General features: G+C 41.1%; 1 protein-coding gene across 1 annotated transcript in view; it reads left to right on the plus strand.

The window, feature by feature from the left end:
- The window catches only part of LOC109905569 (S-adenosylhomocysteine hydrolase-like protein 1), a 61,803-nt gene extending 36,219 nt beyond the window's left edge, over positions 1–25,584 (plus strand). Inside the window, exons 2-17 of the mRNA XM_020503043.2 lie at positions 3,260–3,371; positions 3,467–3,610; positions 5,561–5,661; positions 8,267–8,369; positions 13,004–13,098; positions 13,240–13,346; positions 13,451–13,567; positions 16,027–16,090; positions 16,886–16,974; positions 17,340–17,410; positions 17,638–17,732; positions 17,902–18,000; positions 18,082–18,150; positions 21,893–21,971; positions 22,354–22,474; positions 22,695–25,584. Of these exons, the coding sequence (XP_020358632.1) occupies positions 3,260–3,371; positions 3,467–3,610; positions 5,561–5,661; positions 8,267–8,369; positions 13,004–13,098; positions 13,240–13,346; positions 13,451–13,567; positions 16,027–16,090; positions 16,886–16,974; positions 17,340–17,410; positions 17,638–17,732; positions 17,902–18,000; positions 18,082–18,150; positions 21,893–21,971; positions 22,354–22,474; positions 22,695–22,701 (1,473 nt within the window). The 3' untranslated portion in view covers positions 22,702–25,584. The remainder of the gene's footprint in view (positions 1–3,259; positions 3,372–3,466; positions 3,611–5,560; positions 5,662–8,266; positions 8,370–13,003; positions 13,099–13,239; positions 13,347–13,450; positions 13,568–16,026; positions 16,091–16,885; positions 16,975–17,339; positions 17,411–17,637; positions 17,733–17,901; positions 18,001–18,081; positions 18,151–21,892; positions 21,972–22,353; positions 22,475–22,694) is intronic.
- Positions 25,585–25,987: the final 403 nt, after the last annotated feature.

Here is a 25,987-nt window from a genome sequence, read left to right on the forward strand (position 1 = left end):
TCCCTGATCCACCTCTACGCAGACGACACCATTGAATATACTTCCGGCCCGTCCTTGGACACTGTGCTATCTAACCTCCAAACGAGCTTCAATGCCATACAACACTCCTTCCGTGGCCTCCAACTGCTCTTAAACGCTAGTAAAACCAAATGCATGCTTTTCAACCGTTCGCTGCCTGCAACCGCACGCCTGACCAGCATCACCACCCTGGATGGTTCCGACCTTGAATATGTGGACATCTATAAGTACCTAGGTGTCTGGCTAGACTGTAAACTCTCCTTCCAGACTCATATCAAACATCTCCAATCGAAAATCTAATCAAGAGTCGGCTTTCTATTCCGCAACAAAGCCTCCTTCACTCACGCCGCCAAACTTACCCTAGTAAAACTGACTATCCTACCGATCCTCGACTTCGGCGATGTCATCTACAAAATTGCTTCCAACACTCTACCCAGCAAACTGGATGCAGTTTATCACAGTGGCATCCGTTTTGTCACTAAAGCACCTTATACCACCCACCACTGCGACTTGTATGCTCTAGTCGGCTGGCCCTCGCTGCATATTCGTCGCCAGACCCACTGGCTCCAGGTCATCTACAAGTCCATGCTAGGTAAAGCTCCGCCTTATCTCAGTTCACTGGTCACGATGGCAACACCCATCCGTAGCACGCGCTCCAGCAGGTGTATCTCACTGATCATCCCTAAAGCCAACACCTCATTTGGCTGCCTTTCGTTCCAGTTCTCTGCTGCCTGTGACTGGAACGAATTGCAAAAATCGCTGAAGTTGGAGACTTTTATCTCCCTCACCAACTTCAAACATCTGCTATCTGAGCAGCTAACCGATCGCTGCATCTGTACATAGTCTATCGGTAAATAGCCCACCCATTTTTACCTACCTCATCCCCATACTGTGTTATTTATTTACTTTTCTGCTCTTTTGCACACCAATATCTCTACCTGTACATGACCATCTATCACTCCAGTGTTAATCTGCAAAATTGTAATTATTCGCCTACCTCCTCATGCCTTTTGCACACAATGTATATAGACTCCCCTTTTTTTCTACTGTGTTATTGACTTGTTAATTGTTTACTCCATGTGTAACTCTGTGTTGTCTGTTCACACTGCTATGCTTTATCTTGGCCAGGTCACAGTTGCAAATGAGAACTTGTTCTCAACTAGCCTACCTGGTTAAATAAAAGTGAAATAAAAAAAAGTGAACTGGGGACCCCGATCAGAGACGATGTCCTCCGGCACCCCGTAGTGCCGGAAGACGTGGGTGAATAATGCCTCCGCAGTCTGTAGGGTTGTAGGGAGACCAGGCAACGGGAGGAGACGGCAGGACTTAGAGAACCGATCCACAATCACCAAACCGTAGTGTTCCCCTGAGACGGGGGGAGATCGGTCAGAAAATCTACGGATAGGTGAGACCATGGCCGTTGTGGAACGGGGAGGAGTTGTAACTTCCCTCTAGGAAGGTGCCTAGGAGCCTTACTCTGGAGGCATACACCTTAACGTCCCTAGCCAAGGTGGGCCACCAATACCTCTCCAGGAGGCTCCCTACTGTCATTGCCCCCCCAGGGTGACCCGAGGAGGGTAGGACGTGAGCCCACCGAATCAGTTGGTCCCGGACACCAAGCAGCACGTACTTCCGCCCAGCCAGACATTGAGGAGGCGCGGGCTCCGCCCGTAACGCCCGCTCGATGTCCAAGTCCACCTCCCATACCACTGGTGCCATCAGCCTTGAGGCGGGAAGGATGGGAGTAGGCTCGGTGGGCCGATCCTCCGTGTCGTAAAGGCGGGACAGTGCGTCAGCCTTTACGTTCTGGGAGCCCGGTCTATATAACAACGTAAAACATAATTGGGTGAAGAACATGGCCCACCTTGCCTGACATGGGTTCAGTCTCCTAGCTGCCCGAATATACTCCAGATTCTAGTGGTCGGTCCTGATGAGAAAGGGGTGCTTAGCCCCCTCAAGCTAGTGTCTCCACACCTTCAGAGCCCTGACCACCGCTAACAACTCCGGGTCCCCCACATCATAGTTACGCTCCGCTGGACTGAGCCTCCTCAAAAAGAAAGCACAGGGGCGGAGTTTTGGTGGCGTACCCGAGCGCTGTGATAGCACGGCACCCACCCCAGCCTCGGACGCGTCCACCTCCACTATGAATGCTAGATAGGGATCCAGGTGCGCCAACACGGGTGCATCCGTGAACAGCGCCTTCAACCTGTTGAAAGCTCTGTCCGCCTCTGCTGACCACCGCAAACGCACCAGGCCCCCCTTCAACAGTGAGGTAATGGGAGCCGCTACCTGGCCAAAACCCCGGATAAACCTCCGGTAGTAGTTGGCAAAACCCCAAAACTGCTGCACCTCCTTTACCGTGGTCGGCCAATTACGCACGGCCTTAATGTGGTCACCCCCGAGGTGGAAATGCGATAACCCAGGAAGGAGACGGCTCGTTTGGAGAACACACACTTCTCAGCCTTAACCTATAGGTCATGCTCCAGCAGTCTACCAAGCACCTTGCGTACCAGAGACACATGCTCGGCGCTGGTGGCTGAGTAGATTAGAATGTCATCGATATAAACAACCACTTGCCCGTGCAGGTCCCTGAGAATCTCGTCTACAAAGGACCTCCAGGCGCCACCCAAACGGGAAGGGGAACCACCTTCGGTAGGAGTCGTGACACAAGGCTATTATTCCAAGTACAATTTCCATGGTTTGTCCAGTTGGCCAGTTTTATAGTTAGAAGTGACTTCACTTTTCAATTAACAGCAATATTTTGGGTTACATAACACGTTTATTTTGGATTCCATGCAATAAATATAGAAGCTCACCTTTTCAAGATAGGATTACCTTGATGTGTGTCAGTGTACAAAGTAACTATCACACTTCACTCTCTCCTCTCCACTTTAAGACAAGGCTGCATGTAAACAAACTAGGCCACAAGCACATACCCAATTCAGCTCCAAAAGCACACCACAGTGGTTTATCTGTGAAAGCATTCAAAATTCTAGTGCTCTCTCAGAATAAGGAATCTGTTAATTTCTATCTCAAGGCTGACATACATATATATACTACACCCCTGATGTACATATCTATTAGCAATGGAATACCATTAGGCTACTGTTACATGGAAAGTATTGTTATTCTTATAGGTGTAGGGTGATTTCTTGAGACCAGATCTTCTAATCTTTTGATCCATGTTTCAAGTGAATTGAAGTTAGGGATGTATAAATTGTACTCTCTTTTGCTCCTTCAGCAAATCCAGTTTGTGGAAGACAAGCAAGAGTTCAGCAGGTTTCCTACCAAGGCAGGACGACGCTCCCTGTCTCGATCAATCTCTCAGTCATCCACCGACAGCTACAGTTCAGGTACTATACACACACAAACACGCACATGCACAGAGCTATGAATGGATTGCTTGACCCCTTTCTTGCTGACTTTTCCTATCGGTCTGATTTCCCAGCTGCGTCCTACACGGACAGCTCTGACGATGAAACTTCACCACGGGACAAAATACAGGTCAATTCCAAGGGCACCAACGACTTCTGTGTGAAGAACATCAAACATGCCGAATTTGGTCGCCGCGAGATTGAGATTGCAGAACAAGGTAGGATAACATGGTTCTGTGACCTGTCACCTCTCACACAAAGAACAATACAAGACAATCAGTGACCAGTGATAAACGTCAACATCCCAAGGGTGCTCCGAGGTATAAGTACTGGTTGTTGGTTATTTAAAGCATGTTCTTGAAATTTGCTGTCTTATGGTATGAATCTCCTCAATGGGTAAGGGTCTTTGATCCTAGGTAATATCGGGAAATGTCAATTAAACCACTACTGGCGTCAATCAGGTTGCAATGAGCAACAAATACATTTCTGTGAACAAGGGACAGTAAAGTATATTTACATCTAAATATTGCTCTTGCCAGGACTTTGGGTCTGTTGCGCGGAAATGTAGTAGAGTCTCACCCTCCAAGGCAAGGATTGGCCAAGTCAGATTGACAGAGACACTGATTGGAGGGGAGAGTCTGTCATAAGAACAGCATCACTCAGTTCTGTGCATAACTGAAATATTCTAGCAGCTAGAGTCTAGCTTGTTATCTGTATTAAGAATGTTATTTATATTTAGATTGGTTGAGGTCAATCTGTCTGCAGATATGGCTTCTGCTCTTAAGGGATTCAGAAACTACTCCTGTGTCGTATTATTAGGCTCTGGTTTCGCTGATCAGTCATTCGAAGTGCAACTACATTACATCATAGAGAGAGAGAAACATAGTGAGCTCCAAAAGTGTTGGGACAGTGACACATTTTTTTTTGGTTTTGGCTCTGTACTCCAGACTTTGGATTTGAAATTATACAACGACTATAAGGTTAAAGTACAGACTGTCAGCTTTAAGTTGGGTATTTTCAACTATTTAGAAATTACATCACTTTTTGTCATTGGCCCCATTTTAGGGAACCAAAAGTATTGGGACAAATTCATGTGTATTAAAGTAGTGACGTTTTTATTAGTTGGTCCCATATTCCTAGCACGTAATGATTACATCAAGCTTGTGACTCAAACTTGTTGGATGCATGATGAGTGAGAAAGTTAGACACGCACATATCATACCCCCAAAGATAGGCTAACCTCTCACCATTACAATAACAGGGGATGTTAGCATTTTTTTAGGGGGGTATAGGATATTTATACCTCTAACTTTCTCCCTTATCATTATTCACAATTCATTCAGGATGGTCAGTAATCATGGTAGCATCCCACATTAATGTAGAAGTGTTTAGAAACATTATATTCTTATTTACAATAAAAGTGACTCCAGAATTATTATTCTTTACCATTCATTTCTATTGGGCACATAATAATCTGAAACACAACCAAAACAAATAGCAGAGTAGAGTCACAAACTTGATGTAGCATGCAATGACTATGAGTATGGGACCAAATACTTACCTATTAACTACTTTAATACACATATAAGTAAATGTACTTTTGAACCCCTAAAATGGGAGGGGGGGGGGGTTCACCTGGTATGGAGGAAAATAACCTAAAAAGAAAGCTGACAGTCTGCACTTTAACCCCATAGTCATTGTATAATTTCAAATCCATCCTTTGCTGGAAATGGGACATAATAAGTTGAGCACTGGGATTAATTGTTACAGTGTAAGGATGAGTAAATGTATTTTATTGGTGTCGCGTTGCAGCTTAATCTACACCCATAACACTGTCAGCACAACCCCAGAGCTTGATATGGAGTGTTCATCCTCTAATGAATTGGCAGGTTGCAGATGGCATTGCTTATTTTAGGGCATTTGATTTTATGGAGCTAAGAAGGTTCTGATGCAGGAAAATCTTTGAGACCCTCAATTATGAGAGATATTTGTGGGAAGGTCATTATAGTCAGACCACTTTTCTGGTGTCTACTGAATGTGGCTATCAAGTTTTGGGATCTCTTTCTCTCCCTCTCTCTCGCTCCATCTCCTTTGCTCTCTTTATCACCCCACTTTCTCACTCCCTTCTCTCTCTCTCTCTTGGTCGCTTGCTCGCTCTCTCCTCACAGATATGTCAGCATTAATCTCGCTCAGGAAGAGAGCCCAGGGAGAGAAGCCACTTGCTGGGGCTAAAATCGTTGGCTGCACTCACATCACTGCCCAGACTGCAGTAAGATAACTATCCCTGTCTTACCTATCATAATGCCAAGGCTACACGGGGACATCTTTCTCCTAATGAAGTAGGATTTGAAGGTCACAGAGGCTTCTTCAGTAACCAAGTTGGCCCTGTTGTTTACACTAACTTACACTGTTTCCATTACCCAAGCTTTGCTGCAGTGAAATATCTCTCCCGTACTTAGGCTACATACCCAAATATCAGTGCCATGACTGCAGTATGATCTTTCTTCCAACAGTATCTCTACTGTACCTAACCACCACTGCTCTGCTACAATTTGCTCTGTACCTAAAAATGATAGCTGGCTCATCTCATGACAGTCCATAAATAATGTACAGCGTCTCTAAAGCCTTGTTCACATTGGCGGTTTGAAGTGACTCGAATTCTATTTATTTGCATATCTGATTTGAATCTGTTCTTTTTCCTGCAGTCTGAACAGCCAAAAATCACATGTAATCAGATATTTCAAGCCACATTTCAAACCACCTTCGTATCTGATTCCTGGCCATGTGACTTGTCTAAACAGTCAAATCTGATTTATTTGTCCTGAAGTGGTTTTTAGACTGTTATTCAGCATATCTTTTCGCTTGCTAGCTACTCTGTTGACAATTTGACAAGAACATGTGGTAGCTAACTAGCTTGTTAATTGTTTTCAAACAAATGAGTGAATGTGCTAGAAGCTTAACAGCTACCTAGTTGGCCGACTGCTGTGGCTAGCCAAAAATCTTAAACTTTGAGGCTTTAAAAGTGTTCTTTCCCTAGGATTTTGAACATTCAAAACAACTGGGAAATGTCCATGGCAGGCATTGTTGTCACCTTAGCATGCTATATAACTTCTGAGTGATAGGAAGCACAAGCGCAACCACCAATCAGCCTACACCCCAGCACACTCACACATGTTGTTACTATGACAACTAGTGTAGCTTTGTTCACAAATGACTGCTCTCTGGACTCGCATCCGATTTGGTCACTTGTAAACTTACTGTTTGGACAGTCAGTAGTCCAAAACATATTTGAAAAACAAAACTGATTTGAGCATTAAGGCCTGCTGCGTGAACAAGGCTTTATACCCCGTTAGTGTCTAAGATTTAATATATTGGTGCTGTTAATATGCTATTATATATTTACAGTGTTATTTACTCATTCAAGGGTTTTTAATAATTTTTTACTATTTTCTACATTGTAGAATAATAGTAAAGACATCAAAACTATGAAATAACACATGGAATTATGTAGTAAGCAGAAAAGTGTTAAACAAATCAAAATATATTTTCTATTTTAGATTCTTCAAAGTAGCCACCCTTTACCTTTGAACACAGCTTTGCACACGCTTGACATTTTCCCAACCAGCTTCACCTGGAATGCTTTTCCAACAGTCTTGAAGGAGTTCCCACATATGTTGAGCACTTGTTGGCTGCTTTTCCTTAACTCTGCAGTCCAACTCATCCCAAACCAACTCAATTGGGTCAAGGTTGGGTGATTGTGGAGGTCAGGTCATCTGATGCAGTACTCCATCACTCTCCTTGGTCAAATAGGCCTTACACAGCCTGAAGGTGTGTTGGGTCATTGTCCTGTTTAAAAACAAATTATAGTTCCAGTAAGCGCAAACCAGATGGGATGGTAAGGCAATAAATAGGCCACAGTGGTGAAGTAATGACAATTTAGCATTAGCACTGGAGTGATAGATGTGCAGATGGAAGGAGTGTTGTATGGCATTGAAGCTTGTTTGGAGGTTTGTTAAGACAGTGTCCAAAGAAGGGCCAGATTTATACAGAATGGTGTCGTCTGCGTAGAGGTGAATCAAAGAATTACCCGGAGCAAGAGCGACATCATTGATATATATACAGAGAAAAGAGTCGTCCCGAGAATTGAACCCTGTGGCACCCTCATAGAGACTGCCACAGGTCCGGACAACAGGCCCTCCTATTTGACACACTGAACTCTATCTGAGAAGTAGTTAGTGAACCAGGCGAGGCAGTCATTAGAGAAATCAAGGCTGTTGAGTATGCCGAGAAGAATACGGTGATTGACAGAGTCGAAAGCCTTGGCCTGATCGATGAAGACGGCTGCACAGTACTGTTTTTTTATCGATGGTGGTTATGATATCGTTTAGGACCTTAGGATCTTGAGCGTGGCTGAGGTGCACCCGTGACCAGCTCGGTAAGGTCTACAACAGGTGTAGACCTTACCTTGAAATATTTATTTACAAGCCCTTAACGAACAATGCAGTTCAAGCAATAAACAAAAGGGGAAAAATCAAATCAATCAAAAAAGAACACAAAACATTTACATAACAATAACAAGGCTATATACAGGGGGTACCGGTACATGATTCCATATGATTTATTTCATAGTTTTGATGTCTTCACTATTATTCTACAATCTAGAAAATTGTAAAAAATAAAAACCCTTGAATGAGTAGGTGTCTGAACTTTTGACTGGTACTGTATATACAGTAAGCTAAATATATTGAATGGTCGGCTCTCTTTTGTGTTCTGTATTGCCCATTAGCTATTTATGATACAAAATATTACCTGTACATCTCTGTATTGTTCTTGTTCCTTGTTCCTCTTATTCAACCTCCTCGCTCTGCATTCAGGTGTTGATTGAGACTTTGGTGGCACTGGGGGCCCAGTGTCGCTGGACAGCCTGTAACATCTACTCCACACAGAACGAGGTGGCAGCTGCCCTCTCAGAGATCGGTAAGTAGAAGCTTTCAACATGACTACTTTACAGCTTTGTTACAGTAATGGCTTCTATGTGGAACAGAATGAGAGACTGACTGTACTTCATAAGAGGTTTTTGAAAGTTGTGTTTCATCACATTCATATTAATTGGTACTATTTCTGCATAATATACATAAACTCGTATTAATATGTAATTAATTACATGAGCGGGCTAAATGTTGGGGGTGATTTGCTTCCCTGTGCCGTTTGAAACTAAAGAGACATTTTGGAGATGTTCTCAATAAAGTCCTGGAAAGCACAGAGAACATCAGACTTGCCCTCTAGTCAATGAACTACAGCACCAAGACACGCATAGCTCTTAGGTTTCTGGGTGTTTGTTAAGTATATGTGTTTCCGTAGCGGGATCTTTTTGCTTTTCACAGCCTGTTAGCCTGAGCAGTTCACAACAGATTCAGACTGCATTACAGTAAATATCACCAGTCACACAGCTCAAGCTGGGAGAAGAACTGGTGCATAGGCTGTGGGCTGATTAACTTGTCCTACAAACACAGTATCCTCTGACCATTTACAACCCACTCTCAGCAGTGTTGACATTTTCTACGTGTGAGTTATGCCAGCAATCTTCATACCGTACATACAGCAAGCCTGCCAGAAACCTACTGACTTGACCAGATGAAGGGAGTAGATAGATAGTTGTACGTAGGTATATACAGTGCATTTGTAAAGTATTCAGACCCCTTGACTTTTCCCACATTTTTTTTCATTACAGACTTATTCTATGGATGAAATAGTTTTTTTCTCCTCATCGATCTACACACAATATCACATAATAACAAAGTGAAATAAAAAACTGAAGTATTACATTTACATAAGTTATATCAAAACCAGGCTGTATCACAACAAGCCGTGATTGGGAGTTCAATACGGCTGCGCACAGTAGTCGTCTGAGTTTGGCCGTTGTAGGCCGTCATTGTAAATAAGAATTTGTTCTTAACTGACTTGCCTAGATAAATAAAAAATAAATAAATAAAGGTATTTACTCAGTACGTTGTTGAAGCACCTTGGGGAGTGATTACAGCCTCGAGTCTTCTTGGGTATGACGCTACAAGCTTAGCACCTGTATTTGGGGAGTTTCTCCCATTTCTTCTCTGCAGATCTTACCAAGCTCTGTCAGGTTGGATGGGGAGCATCACTACACAGCTATTTTCAGGTCTCTCCAGAGATGTTCGATCGGGTACAAGTCTGGGCGCTGGCGGGGCCACTCAAGGACATTCAGAGACTTGTCCCGAGCCACTCCTGCGTTGTCTTTGCTGTGTCGTGGTCCTGTTTGAAGGTTAACCTTCGCCCCTGTCTGAGGACCTGAGCCCCCTGGAGCAGGTTTTCACCAATGACTTCTCTATTTTGATCTATTCATCTTTCCCTCGATCCTGACTTGTCTCCCAGTCCCTGCAGCTGAAAAACATCCCCACAGCATGATGCTGCCACCACCATGCTTCACCGTAGGGATGGTGCCAGGTTTCCTCCAGATGTGACACTTGGCATTCAGGCCAAAGGTGGACTCCAAACAAGTTGTAAAAACATCAAGGAAGATCAATGGAAACAGGATGCAGCTAAGCTCAATTTCGAGTCTCATAGCAAAAGGTCTGAATAGTTATGTAAATAAGGTATTTCTGTTTGAAAATATTCTAAACCTGTGTTCGCTTTGTCATTATGGGGTACTGTGTGTAGATATATGTTTTACAATAACTCTGTAATCTAACAAAGTGGAAAAATACTTTTCAAATGCACTGTGCACACAGAGAAAGATGCAGGGATTTGAGGACTAGATAGGAGGTTAACTAAGAAAAAACTGTCAGTAGAATAGAGGTTCTAAGCCCAGGTACTGTATAACATGTTTCTAGCTGTATGGTCATATGGGACGAGTAGCATGGCAGAATAATCATAGAGCTTTCAAAATCTCCCCACTCCTCCAATTCAATAGCAGGGCTTAGGATACTTTTTTTTTTTTTGTGTACCACTTTATTTTTTGGTAATTATATTTTTACGTAAGCCCTCCCTTTCCCACATCATTGTGTAAAGCGACATCTGTCACAGTATCTATTTCTAATAAAAAGTTGGTCTTTATGGAACTGTCCTCTGGCAGCTTCTGTTTCGGCCTGCCTGCTCTGCTCTCTCTGGGGTGGAAATTACCAGAAGGCCTTCTGTCCTGCTGCAGTTAATACCTGATGTCTGGTCCTCTCCTAAAAATCACTGGATAACAGCTTTAGAAACAAGAGACCTAGCTTATTATCCCCTCTTGGTTTAAAGAACAGACATATCCTTGTACATCTACAGAAAAGACAGGAATGCCTATGGGGTGTTGTATATATTCAGAGCCATATTCCAGTAAAGCTTAGAGAGGATCTCATGTCAGATGTTGTTGAACTGTTTTAGTTGCAAATTCACTTGCCTCATCTAAAGCCTCTTCTTTTGGGGTGCTGCTGTTGGCCACCAAGTAGGGATTAACATGGGTAACCGGGATCACTTCACATTTCCAGAAAAAATTTAATGACGACCTGGAAATTACTGACATTTTCCCCAATGTCGGCACTAATGCAATGCCACAAAATACACAACATGTGCAGCAACAGATTAGCAAAAAATAAAATGGCTCATTATCCAAACAGGTTTTCACATGGAAGCCTTTAGCCCAGCGTATTTACTTCACACAAAGTTACCATAGATTCAAAGCAGATGCATAATTGACACTGCTGACCCAAATGTACTTGATAAACCCTACAGCAAACCCTTACGGTATAGACTATAAAATAATGTGTGCCTCTTTGAGCTGTCATCGTGACTCTTCAGACAGTCACATATTTGATAGGCCTATGCACAATTCACTACATAGACATCTCTGTCAGACATTAAGTCTGTTAACAATTCAGAGGCTTGAGGGAAAATGCTATGTTCTCCTGTCCTAGAGATAGGAAAATAGTCTATCTAGTCCCAATTCCACTGAAACCCCAAATCCTGACTCCTGTCTCGCATGAAAATTCCTAACTTTATTCTGTAATCCATAGGTTGCATTATCAAAGCACATCTCTCGCCTATGCAGGTCAAAATATCTCTAACATTTCCCACTATTTTCTGCACTGTCGTACTTTCTGCCCATATTAGAGCTTCCGTAGGGAATGTGTGATCAACAAACGGTATGAAAGATACCGATATTTTTAAAACAGTTGGTCCCGTTAGATTAAATATCAAGGTATCTTAATTATTTACACTCTTCATCTCCCCATTATTCATGTCTGTTATAAAAAGATGTTCTGCGTTTTTGACACAAGTTAACATTTTAGTCATTTAGCAGACGCTCTTATCCAGAGAGACTGACAGTTAGTGCATTCATCTTAAGATGGCACAATGTGAAAACCACATTTTACTGTCATAGTAAGTACATTTTACCTCAAAGTAGCTATCAGCACTCAAATCTCCATTTACTCAAGCAAACAACAAAATTATCTTTAAAAAAACTGAATAAACAACATCTTATTGAACGGCAGGGACTGTAAGGGGAGACAAACACACATTTTTGTTGTTTTTAGATTTTAAATTTGTGACTGTCCGGATCTATCTGTGTTTTGTTACTTGTTCTTTTTTTTGTGGACCCCAGGAAAAGTAGCTGCTGTTTCTGCTGAAGTTAATCCACATAAATAAAGAAATAAACATATGGAGGGCTTTACTCAGGCCCTCTGTTTCTGCCATGCTTATAACATCATAATGCAGGCTTTATAACACAATGTTAAATACTCAATGGTTAGGTCAGTTCACGACAATTGGTCATGACACAAATAGCAGTATAGTGACACACATACCAGTATAGGTGAATAGGCCTACAGTGAAGCTAACCCCGATAAACTAGTGTAGCTTAAATCCTACATGACTGTTCAATACGGATGTCAATACTGGTAGTTCTGGCTGCTATTGACACCCGTTTCCTGAGTGATTTATGATGGTGTGAAGTTGGCTTTAATGGTAGAGAGCTGAAGTGTTTAGTGGGGCCGGGATGATACCAGAATTGCAATATTCTTTCCATGGCAAATATGAAAACACGAAGCAGACATTACTCTTTGATCATTAAAAACCTGCTGTATGTAAATTGTGTGCTATAGCTTGGAAAATAAATACATATGACTCTGGATGACAACATAATGTTTGTTTCCAACATTAAGGCTGTTTTCCTAAAGAAGTTGAATCAACTTTGTGTTTTGTTTCCTTGCCACGATACCAACGAGTATCGTCCCGGCCCTGGTGTTTAGTGAGCAGGGTTATGTAAGTCTACCTGGAGGAGCCTACAGAGGCAGGGGCTGTTCTAGGCTCTTTGGTGTTGTGGTTGGACCGTTGTGCAGGTCCAGATGTCTAGAGTTAAGCTGCAGGTCGTTATATTAATGACTTTACAACAGATTATATGGACATCAAGCACCGTGTGTTCAAATGTCATCGGTTCTGCTCTCTCTAGAATGAAGGGTCTTGTTAATGGCTCAGGACCCTGTGCTGCTGTTTAAAAAGGGCCTTAGCTTCTATATTTGTTGCGACATATGTCTGATCTGGAGAAATATTGTAATTTCTAAACCCCTTTTTTTCCCCCAACTACCTTGTCATTTCTGCAGGTGTGGCTGTTTTTGCCTGGAAGGGGGAATCGGAGGATGACTTCTGGTGGTGTATCAACAAGTGCATCAACATGGAGGGGTGGCAGCCTAATATGGTACCCATAGAACTCTTGTCAATTACCCTCCTTTAACAGCAAGACAAACGCCCTTGTTGACCATTTTGTGTTACTGATATGTGTTTGCGTGTTGTCACTGTTTGTTGAGAATGTTATCTCTTCTTGCTGTGTCTGTGGTAGATCCTTGATGACGGAGGGGACTTGACTCACTGGGTGTATAAGAAATACCCCAACGGCTTCAAGAAGATCAGGGGCATTGTGGAGGAGAGTGTGACTGGGGTCCACAGGTGGTTTTATTTCTGATTAAAATACATTCTCAATCATACATGTTCATAAGACCAACAGGTAACTCTGAGCTTAGTTACTTAGTTACTTTCTCTTTGCCTTAAAGGTTGTACCAGCTGTCCAAAGCAGGCAAGCTGTGTGTGCCAGCCATGAATGTAAATGACTCTGTGACAAAGCAGAAGTTTGACAACCTCTACTGCTGCAGAGAGTCTATCTTGGATGGGTAGGTGTTAAATGTACCTTTCAAGCATACAAGTGAATGTTCCCTCGCTTCGACACCTCACTGCTCTTTGTGCATACACTTGAAGTCGTAAGTTTACATACACCTTAGCCAAATACATTTAAACTCAGTTTTTCACAATTCCTGACATTTAATCCTAGTAAAAATTCCCTGTCTTAGGTCAGTTGGGATCACCACTTTATTTTAAGTTGAAATGTCAGAATAATAGTAGAGAGAGTGATTTATTTCAGCTTTTATTTATTTCATCATATTCCCAGTGGGCCAGACGTTTACATACACTCAATTAGTATTTGGTAGCATTGCCTTTAAATTGTTTAACTTGGATCAAACATTTCGGGTAGCCTTCCACAAGCTTCCCCCAATAAGCTGGGTGAATTTTGGCCCATTCCTCCTGACAGAGCTGGTGTAACTGAGTCAGGTTTGTAGGACCTCCTTACTGGCACACGCTTTTTTAGTTCTGCCCACAAATCTTCTTTGGAAGTATGCTTGGGGTCCTTGTCCATTTGGAAGACCCATTTGCGACCAAACTTTAACTTCCTGGCTGATGTCTTGAGATGTTGCCTCAATATATCTACATAATTTTCCTTCCTAATGATGCCATCTATTTTGTGATGTGCACCAGTCCCTCCTTTAGCAAAGCACCCCCACAACATGATGCTACCAACCCCGTGCTTCACGGATGGGATGGTGTTCTTCGGCTTGCAAGCCTCCCCCTTTTTCCTCCAAACATAACGATGGTCATTATGGCCAAACACTTATATTTTTGTTTTATCAGACCAGAGGACATTTCTCCAAAAAGTACGATCTATGTCCCCATGTGCAGTTGCAAACCATAGTCTGTCTTTTTTTATGGTGGTTTTGGAGCAGTGGCTTCTTTCTTGCTGAGCAGCCTTTCAGGTTATATCGATATAGGACTCGATTTACTGTAGATATAGATACTTTTGTACCTGTTTCCTCCAGCATCTTCACAATGTCCTTTGCTGTTGTTCTGGGATTGATTGGCCCTTTTCACACCAAAGTACGTTCATCTTTAGGAGACAGAATGCATCATCTTTCTGAGCAGTACGACGGCTGCGCGGTCCCATGGTGTTTATACTTGCATACTATTGTTTGTACAGATGAACGTAGTACCTTCAGGCATTTGGAAATTGCTCCCAAGGATGAACCAGACTTGTGGAGGTCTACAATTGATTTCCCCATGATGTCAGTGAGTTTGAAGGTAGGCCTTGAAATACATCCACAGGTACACCTCCAATTGACTCAAATGATGTCAATTAGCCTATCAGAAGTTTCTAAAGCCATTTGCTGGAATTTTCCAAGCTGTTTAAAGGCACAGTCAACTTACTGTATGTAAACTTCTGACCCACTGGAATTGTGATACAGTGAATTATAAGTGAAATAATCTGTATGTAAACAATTGCTGGAAAAATGCCTTGTGTCATGCACAAAGTAGATGTTCTAACCGACTTGCCAAAACTATAGTTTGTTAACAAGACATTTGTGGAGTGGTTGAAAAATTAGTTTTAATGACCCCAACCTAAGTGTATGTAAACTTCTGACTTCAACTGTATATATAATATTTAACTATGTATCTGATTTTTTTGTGGATCAAATACTGTAAATATATATCTCAAATATAGTACCTGTCAAAAGTTTGAACGCTCTCATTCAAGGGTTTTAATTTTTACTATTTTCTACATTGTAGAATAATAGTGAAGACATCACAATTATGAAATGACACATATGGAATCATGTAGTAACCAAGAAAGTGTTAAACAAATCAAAATATGTTTTCTATTTTAGATTCTTCAAAGTAGCCACCCTTTGCCTTGATGACAAATTTGCACTCTTGGCATTCTCTCAACCAGCTTCAACTGGAATGCTTTTCTAACCGTCTTGAAGGAGTTCCCACATATTCTGAGCACTTGTTGGCTGCTTTTCCTTCACTCTGCGGTCCAACACATCCCAAACCATCTCAAGGCAAAGGGTGGCTACTTTGAAGAATCTCAAATATAAGATCTATTTTGATTAACACTTGTTTTGGTTACTACATGATTCCATAAGTGTTATTCAATAGCTTTGATGTCTTCACTATTATTTTGCAATGTAGAAAATAGTATAAATTAAGAAAAACCCTGGATTGAGTAGGTGTGTCCAAACTTTTGACTGGTACTGTATGTGTATATATATATGTGTGTGTGAGTTATTTATATATATATACATACATACATATATACACACACACACACACACACACACACACAATAGGCCAATACATCAGGCTAACAACATGGCCTGTGTGATCCAGTGGCCTGGGAAATTGCTTTTATGGACTGCTACTGCCCACTTCACTCTTTCTGGAGTTTCAACTTAACATAGAAAGGCCAACTTCCTGTATCTTAATGTTTCCCCTATCTCTATCTCCATGTTTCTGTCTGCAGCCTGAAGAGGACCACGGACGTGATGTTTGGAGGAAAGCAGGTGGTTGTCTGTGGTTATGGCGAGGTAAGGGGGTGTCATCGAAATTCTACACAGGGACATTCGGAAGTCAATCCAAAATGCATTATTCTTTATTATCAGCGCGCTGGAGAGGTTCCAACTAACTCAATGCAAAGTACACATGTCGTTCCGTTGCTCCCCCCGGGGCAGTTCCGTTAGTTCTCTTATATACAGACAAGTTATATTAGCATGATTTAGCTTATTTATAATTAATTAATCATTAACATTTGCTTCATTCATGTTATCGACCAATACTGGGTCATGCATGTGACATACCAATACCTCATAATGCTTCTTCTCTCTAAGCTGAGACCTTAAAACTGAGATATCCCTTTCTCTAAAAAAGGTTTTGGGCGTACTGCCAGATTGCAGATACTGTTAGTGAGGATTCGTTCAATCAGTCACTTGAATGAACACAGAAATTGGTTATTAGAATAGCACACATTTTTTATTTCCATCACAGGGTTTTCATATTGTATATGTAGTTATGTTTGAAGAGACTGTGTTTGTGCTGGCTATGCTAAACCTGCTATAAAAAAAAGATGTGCATTCTGTATAATGATAATCACCTATACAGTACATACTTGTACATTTATATACTGAAGAGTTCAATGCCATGTCATGCTAAGTTATTGTATATTTAGTCTAAAGTAATCGGCCTCTATAGAGTTTTTAATGTGGACGTCAATGTTTACTGATATGCATGTTCTTTTGTGGGTCCATTGTGGCCTGTTCTGTTGATTGAGGTCAATGTGATGTGATCATATTATGTAATTCTAATGCGATATGCTCTCCCTGCAGGTTGGGAAAGGTTGCACTGCCGCACTGAAAGCCATGGGATCCATCGTCTACGTCACAGAGATTGATCCCATTTGCTCCCTGCAGGCCTGGTGAGGGACAGGAAACTGGAAGCAGAAAGTGCCAAATGTAGAGCACTGCTGACCCAGAGAAATGACACCATGAATTAGACCATAAAACCCTCTGGACAGAGGAGTCTCTCTGTCCTGCTCTAAGATAAACCTTTGAAACAGAAATTCTCCATCAAAATATAAACCCGAAAACCTGAACTGGCTTTCATCATTAGGATAACATGATAGAAACTAGATGGCAGCATATTAAACCTTTTAAATACAACAATAGAGCCTTATTAGTTTAATGGCACTCGTAGACCAGTACTAACCAACTCTACTGTAGGCAGAGCACCTGTCTACCCCCATCTGTTCTTACTAACCCGTCTCTCCCCATGTTTGAACAGCATGGATGGCTTCAGGGTGGTCAAGCTTAATGAGGTCATCCGTCAGGTGGACATCATCATCACATGCACTGGTAAACAACATCAAACTACCGTACATATGTAATCAACTTTCTGTACAGGGGACTGCTTTTATATGGAAATACATTAATCTATGGGCTTCCAGTACATGCCTGTCACGATCAATATATGCATTGACATACATACATGGCCCTCTGTATCATCTAATCGAGAGAAGTTGTGCTGCCAAGCTCTATTTTGTTGGAAGTTTTAGACTGGTGTTTTTCCTGTGGTCTCCTAGGGAATAAGAACGTGGTGACCAGGGACCAGCTGGACCGTATGAAGAACGGTTCCATCGTGTGCAACATGGGACACTCCAACACTGAGATTGACGTGGTGAGGAACTTTAACACAACACAATTTGTGACTACAGTAGAACGTAAAAATCAACAGAGCCTTTCCAGGGAAAATGAAGTTCATGATTGTTTAAAATGTACTGCATATTAAGATTTTTAGTAGTGTGCATAGTGTGTTGGTCTGCTGATCTGTGTGACCTGCTCCCCAGGCGAGCCTGCGGACCCCAGAGCTGACCTGGGAGAGAGTGCGCTCTCAGGTGGACCATGTCATCTGGCCTGATGGCAAGAGGGTCATCCTGCTGGCCGAGGTGGACACACACACACACACACACACACACATACATACACATATACTACCACATAGCAAATAAAAAAATTCTCTCCTTCAGGGTCGTCTTCTGAACCTCAGCTGCTCCACAGTTCCTACCTTCGTCCTGTCAATCACTGCCACGACCCAGGTAATACAGACACTCCCCACAGTAGCTAACAAGCAGCTAGAGTAGTGCTACAGATAGCAGTCTGTGGGTTTACACTGCCTTCAGAAATTATTCATACCCCTAGACTTTATCCACATTTTGTTGTTACAGCCTGAATTTAGAAGCTGTTTTTCAGTCAAGGTCCCTGCTTTGATGCACCTGTACTGACCTCGCCTTCTGGATGATAGTGGGGTGAACAGGCAGTGGCTTGGGTGGTTGTTGTCCTTGATGATCTTTTTGGCCTTCCTGTGACATCGGGTGCTGTAGGTGTCCTGGAGGGCAGGTAGTTTGCCCCCGGTGATGTGTTGTGCCGACCTCACTACCCTCTGGAGAGCCTTACGGTTGTGGGCGGAGCAGTTGCCGTACCAGGCGGTGATACAGCCCGACAGGATGCTCACGATTGGGCATCTGTAAAAGTTTGTGAGTGTTTTTGGTGACCAGCCAAATTTCTTCAGCCTCCTGAGGTTGAAGAGGCCTGTTGCGCCTTCTTCACCACGCTGTCTGTGTGGGTGGACCATTTCAGTTTGTCCATAATGTGTACGCCGAGGAACTTAAAACTTTCCACCTTCTCCACTACCGTCCTGTCGATGTGGATAGGGGGGGTGCTCCCTCTGCTGTTTCCTGAAGTCCACGATCATCTCCTTTGTTTTGTTGATGTTGAGTGTGAGGTTATTTTCCTGACACCACACTCCGAGGGCCCTAACTTCCTCCCTGTAGGCCTTCACGTCATGTTGGTAATCAAGCCTACCACTGTAGTGTTGTCTGCAAACTTGATGATTGAGTTGGAGGTGTGCATGGCCACGCCTTTACCATCTAAACCACTGTGAAATATATTTTACATAACCAACATTTTTTACATTTATTTTCAGCTGTTTGAAGCTGGTGTACAAACCCGAAAGTAAAATACTTAAGAACGGGAAGCATATAAATAACGCACATGTAAACCCTTCTTAGACTTGCTTTCAATGAGAATGACAGATCTATAACTCACTTTTCTACGTGAATTTGGTTAGGTATCCCAAAAAGTTACATATTGCTACTGTATATAGCATCTTTGGTGACTTCTAGGAAGTTTTTAACCCACTCAATCCCAACGTTATTCACCATCATTGTAAAGCCCGAATTATTTTGTTGCTCTGACAAGGTCATTTCTGAAGATTATTTAAAAAAAAAATGTGATTAGTGATTCATTTTAAGGTAATAAAAAAAACAACAACAACCCTGTCCCTCATTTTAAGGTAAACCCTGTTACGTGCACAGAACTCTCATTTTAATATGGTGAAACTGTTCCTTTAAAAAGGTTTTTCAAAAGAAACATTGAACATGTAATAATGGATCGTAGTGTAAAAGCAAGTGAGCTGGTTCTACTCTTTATGGCCATTTTCTGATGTTTATTGGTGGAGCATAACACATCAACCCTGTTACCCCAGGTATCCCCCTTTCCCTTTGCCACAGAGAGAGGCTAGACATGTTTTAGCAATAAAAACAAAAATTGTGAAGCTTGCATTTAATTGCCCCTCCCTTTTGCACACAACAAGCTTCCATTCCCCCTGTAACAAGGGGATTCATGGCTGATTTAAGATTAAGTCGTCAACCCTGTTACTTTATTTGACACTTACTGTAGTAATTTTTTCATGTAGCCCTGTACACTCATACCCGTAAACAGTTTGAAAATGGCAGATTTGGACACTGATAAGCACTTAAATTGGAATGCAGTGGCTGTACAGTAACATGCTATACGTGATGTCAGAGTTCAGGGTCTCTGCTTCAAAACTCTGTATGGGTTTTGACTGACAGCCATTCTGAACTTAAGCACCTTGTGCATCAACAAGTTAGGGGCATTATGTGTAACAATTGCTTAACGCTATGTTCAAGATTAAACTCTATTGGACCAGTTAGGTTCGGGTGAATTGAAAACCACACAACTGAATAATTTAGGAAAAGAATGCCGGCTTGTATTTGTAAATAAAAAAATACTTACAAAAAAATGTATCACCTTGAGTAAATATTGATATGTTAAATTTCTACAATGAGCTTGTAGCGGAGTGCGTAATTGGCGGCAGAGAAGTCAGGCGCAGGAGAGCAGAACTGGGTAATAACCCGATATTTATTAAGCAAAACCAACGGCAACAAGATAAATGGGCACAAAATAACCCGTTGTGCGCTCACGGGGAACGTGCACAAGCACTACAATAAACAATTCGGCGGAAGTCGTGACAGAGTTCAATATGATTGAAATACTTCAATAGTGCAATAGACTTAGATATCGGCCATATATCCTGCCTAGAATTTGCTAGGGTGCACACAACTCTATCTTAATCTGAGAATCTCTGATGTTAATGTTCAATAGCAATACAATAAACATGAATCCACAGAAAAACACAAACCAATTCCCAAATACTGACTTATAAATCACTACGATGGAATCAATATGAGTGACTGTGCCTATCAATAAACACTGTAAGGTGTTTAAGTGTAGCATGTGCTTATAACAATCCCACTGCAATGTCTTGCAAGAAAAATCCTATCACACCGTAGTATGGCAGTGCAAATGTAGTGTTCTCCAAGGAAAATAAATCTTTGCATTCAAATCTTCTTATCGAAGTTCTGGGTTCGGCGGCTCGCCATCCTTGGTGGAACTGAATCCATACTCAAAAAACCTGACCAAATCCTGGCGTCAATCTTTCCCTAAATCCCTTCACAGTACGTTTGTATAGAGAAGTGAGTGTTAATATCCAGTTCTCTCCTTTTAGTTCAGTTTCATACAACTTGATTTCTTCCATGGAATGGCAGTAGCTCTTCACGTTCCGTTCTAGCTCTTTTTTTTCAGCATGTTGGCGCCGACTGGTGTATAACGTGAGGTTAGGAGAGGGACTAAGAGAATATTGAGTTTTGATTGGCTCAAAATAAACTGCCTGTCATGCAGCTTCTGACAGCTGATTTGTAATAGCTGTCAACTTAAATATCAATATCAATAGCAATATAGTATAATATGATTGGTTACTGGAATCTCACTAGTAACGATAAGTGTTCAACATTAGTTGACCTGTGTTACACATGCACCCCAAAAATCGGAAGGGGACAAGGTACGTTAGGATGTCTGGGTGTGTGGTCAGGAGAGGGGCTCGCCCCCTGTCTGGAAGTTATAGCTTTTTTCTGCAATCTAAAGCCATAATCATATGTAAAAATAAAAAATAAATATATATATATATATATATTAAAAAAAACGTTTTATTTTCTGTATATCTAAGCATACCTCTTGAGCTGTCTGTATCCTCCTGCCTGATGGTAATTTGTTTAAATAAACAATATATGCTTCTCTGCATCACTGGTAAACAATGGGTAAAAGATTGAAAGTTATGTGAGTCTTCAGTACATGTAGTAATTGCTTACTTTTCTAAACTCTACCAACCTTGCCAGCAGGCATGCCAGCTAAGATAGTTAGACAAGCTAGTTACTCTAATTTGATTGATAACTAGCTACATTTCAGGCTATCTGGGCTAAAGCCAACTTCATAAAATTGCTAGGTGACTAGTAGTATTACAGAGAAACGACTACAAAAACATTTAATAAAATAACGTGTGTCTTTATGACACGGTTTAAATAACGTGAAGTCAAAAGTAGTTACACAAATCAAAAGGCACCTAATTGTTGTAACGACCCGTCTATTCTTGAGTTTGTGTGTATACTAATGATTGTGTATTGTGCTTCATTTCTCCAACAGGCTCTGGCTCTTATTGAGCTGTACAATGCTCCAGAGGGCCGCTACAAACAGGATGTCTACTTGCTTCCCAAGAAGATGGGTGAGTAATGGACAGCCCTTATACCCTGCCATGTTTGGCGCATTACAAGGAAATACAGATAAATAATGTCTGTAGTGGTAGTTATAATTATGTTATGATCTAGCTAGCTACACAACACAATTCCTGCTTTAGCTGTTTTATCCCTGTCTCTGTGGACATAATACTGTTTCACAAATGCCTGTTTTGGACAAGCTCTGCAAACCACTTTCACTAGTCTCTGAGGCCCTACTTATGCCATCTGGTGATGGGAATGAGACATTACAAATAAATTCTGTAACTTTTATTTGGTATTCAAGCATACAGACACAAATATTTGTTGAATACAATTATAAAAACATTGCTTATTACTTCTATAATTGTATGTGTGTTGTGATTGTCTCAGATGAGTATGTTGCCAGCCTGCACCTGCCCACCTTTGATGCCCACCTAACGGAGCTCTCAGATGAGCAGGCCAAGTACCTGGGCCTCAACAAGAATGGCCCATTCAAACCCAACTACTACAGGTACACATTTCCCTGCTAACATCCCTTTAAATGTCACCAAAATATCAGATTTATGTCAGATTTATCTTCATTTTTGCATTTCATCCCCACAGCCACAACACAACAACATCATCCCCCACAGCCACAACAAATGTTCTTATTGGTACAATCAAGTTAAGTGAAGGTTTTTATAACTTCAGTACATACATTTGACTAATATTTTCATTTTTGGTATTCATAGGTATTAGCTTGCATGAACGGACCACACCTCTGCACTCCTTGACTTGGACAAGGCCTGGATAAGATAATGAAATATATATATATATATATATATATATATATATATATATATATATATTAAGCTCCTATTCCTTCATCTTCTACAGTAGGTGTTACCCTGTTTCACTTGCTGTTTTGTGTGTTTAGTTTCACCATTAGTTCTGTAAATACACACTCTAACAAACCAACATACAGGACCCCACTGTCCATCAATGACCAATTGAAAGTACAGTACCTAAACTCAGCTGTCTGCTTGAGATATTTATATACACGTCTGATTTCATTCCCACTCTCCAGTAGAATAGACATTTTTCTGATGTGTTATTTGTAGTTTGATAGATCTTTATTATTGTGCCAATTGATTGTGTAGGGAAGGGGATTGTTGTAATTGAGATTTATATTTTCTGTCTGCATTGATGTCGCTCTTCTCAAATAATTACATTCCAGCCAAGGGAACAGGGAGAAATGGCCTCCACACTAGAAAGACTCAACTTCAATGTCCCATTTAAAGGCATTGTCACATTTCCTGCTGGACCATGTGTATACCCATATATATGTTTACTACCAGCTTGTCATTTTACTGATCTTTATCTCTCTTCCTCTGAAACAGAACTGAGGTTTTATTGAAAATATGAGTACCTGTACTGACTGTACTGTATTGGGGCGGCAGGTAGCCTAGTGGTTAGAGTGTTTGGTTGATAGATTGAATCCCAGAGCTGACAAGGTAAAAATCTGTCATTCTGCCCCTGAACAAGGCAGTTAACCCACTGTTCCTAGGCCGTCATTGTAAATATGAACTTGTTCTTAACTGGCTTGCCTAGTTAAATAAAGGTTAATTTTTTTTTTTTTTTTTAAATAGACTAAAGGGCAGACAAACAGTATATGATTTTCTTTGAATAGTACATGTGTGCATGTACAGTACAGAAATGCAATTATCTTCACTAACAACATTTATAAGTGTAAGATACAGAAAGGTATGTGCAACCAGAAGAGTGACTATCCAATCTGGCACTGGTTTTGATTGAGTCTCACATGGTAATATGGTAATAATACTGGAATGTTTTGCATTCTAGGAGTCTTATCAGACTTACAAGGACAATAGTGCATTGCTATTTCTCCATTCCTGGTCTAAACGATGTGGAATTAAGTTTATTGACGTTATTTTTTTTTAAATACAGTAGTTGGCTGATTTTAGTATTGTTATTACTAGTAGTAACTAGTATCCCTGTTTGTGTGACGTGAATCTGTTTTTCACTTAACGTTCCTGATCACCATGTTGTCCTTCTGTCTGTTCTCTGCATCCATACTTGCCTGTTTTCATTTCACCATCACATTGAAAGGTCTACTCCATAAGGAGAGTGGTTATTCAGTTGAGTAATGTTGTTTTTTACTTCCACCTGCTGATGAATATTACACAGGGTAAATAATCTGTATGTATTACCGGTGCATTTAAAATGACATGCACTGTCACTCTGGTCTGGTAACATGGGACACTGAGTCGGTTGAATACAGACCACATCTGTGTGTACAATGTCCAGTGTTTTCTGTCCTTCCATTTTAGCTGTGTGAAACAACAGATACTGTTTTATTTGTATATATATTAGCTGATGCAACTGTGAGATAAAGCGCTTTCTTCTTTGCACTACTTAAAGCTGTTGAGCATTTACAACCAAGGACATATGTGTGAGAAGGACATTGTTGGAGGGGTATTGGCGTCGTAACTTTGGTTACTGGTCAAGTGACAGTGCCTTGTGACCCATCTGCTACTGCACATATTCATCAGTTGTAGGATTATGTCTGTCCACTCTATTCCTCTTTGAAAGCTGTCCAACAGTGTTCTGATTCTGCAGTATAATCACTATGCACCAAGATGTGCATCACTGTAGTGGTCTCTTATAAATATTTGTACTTATTGGGGGTACCCAAACTGCTTAATGTGTCAGCATTTAGTTACTTCCATTGTAAGAGAACATAGTAGTTTGAATTGACCTGTTTTGGACTTTTTGAAGTTACAGTAAATCTTTATTTCTTCCCTTGGATATTGTCTGTATAGCACTACCAAAAGCATGCCATGAAGTAAAACCAGAATGCCTTTACATGCACTGTGTTGTTTACAAGGCCTCTGAATTTAAATTCTGTTTTAGTTCATTGAATCTCCCATACTTTAGATTTGTTTATACTGTCAGAACCATAACGACTAGCAGGATGTCGTAATAACTGACAAATATAGTCAGTTTATGAAACCCTGTCTAGCAGTTAAGTGTTATCTGACCAGCTCACAAGTCCAGGGTCATTAGGATGTTGTATGCAACAGTGTTCTGCAATTTGGGCTAATTGAGTGACTGTCGGTGACTGACATAACAACAGAAACTGATGCACACTACCAAATTTCGAAATTGCACCTTGTGTATTCTACTATTCCAACTATCAAAAATAAGTTGAGACCCCGACTGAGTTCCTAAAATGTATTTATTTATTTATTTTTTGGGTGAAATTGATCCGCAGGCCTACAAAAGGGGGGCCGTGGGGCGCCAGTGCACATCCCTGATGAAAAGCAAGGAGCACTGTGATGTACATGATGCGAGAATCGCTTATGTATCTCTGGTTGTGACAAAACTACCTTTTTTATTTGAGCTTTGCAAATTAAATTCTATTGTTAAATTATACACTACTATGTATTATTTTTCTGTGTATTATCTGAGTGGTTGATGTATAGTCTGAGTCAACTCAAGTTGTTTTACTTTAATCTGACTGCTCTCTGATGCTGCTATTTATTTTTCTGCTTTCTGTTGGTTGATGTGTACCGATCCCTTTAATAAACTTTTCGGTGTTTGAATTAAAACCTGCTAGTGCACCATTGTGTAACAAGTGATTATTTACCTAATGTGATCAAGGTCCAATTCTGGAACTAACTGTAAGAGGGTTTTTCACTTAAGCAACTATTTTTTATACAAATTCACAGTATAGACATTTTGAAAAACAACTAAGTAAATGGAATGAATAAACGATTTATTCATGTGAACAGTGCTGTAAATGACCAAATATAGATTCAAGTATAAACAATATTTGATTTGGCTGTTTACATTTTTTTAAGACTGGGCCAAGAATGACTGTATTTTAGTCCAGGCTTGGTCTAGTGCAGGCTTGGTCTAGCGCTAGGATGTCTACAGCTGCCACAGGCTACACTGCCCTCCAAACAGCGGAGGAAACTTCCTTTCATGGGTGATTTCATGATCACCTGAATGAAGTATTTTA

Source organism: Oncorhynchus kisutch, linkage group LG1, assembly GCF_002021735.2.
Source record: "Oncorhynchus kisutch isolate 150728-3 linkage group LG1, Okis_V2, whole genome shotgun sequence".
In the NCBI taxonomy this organism is placed as follows: Eukaryota; Metazoa; Chordata; class Actinopteri; order Salmoniformes; family Salmonidae; genus Oncorhynchus; species Oncorhynchus kisutch.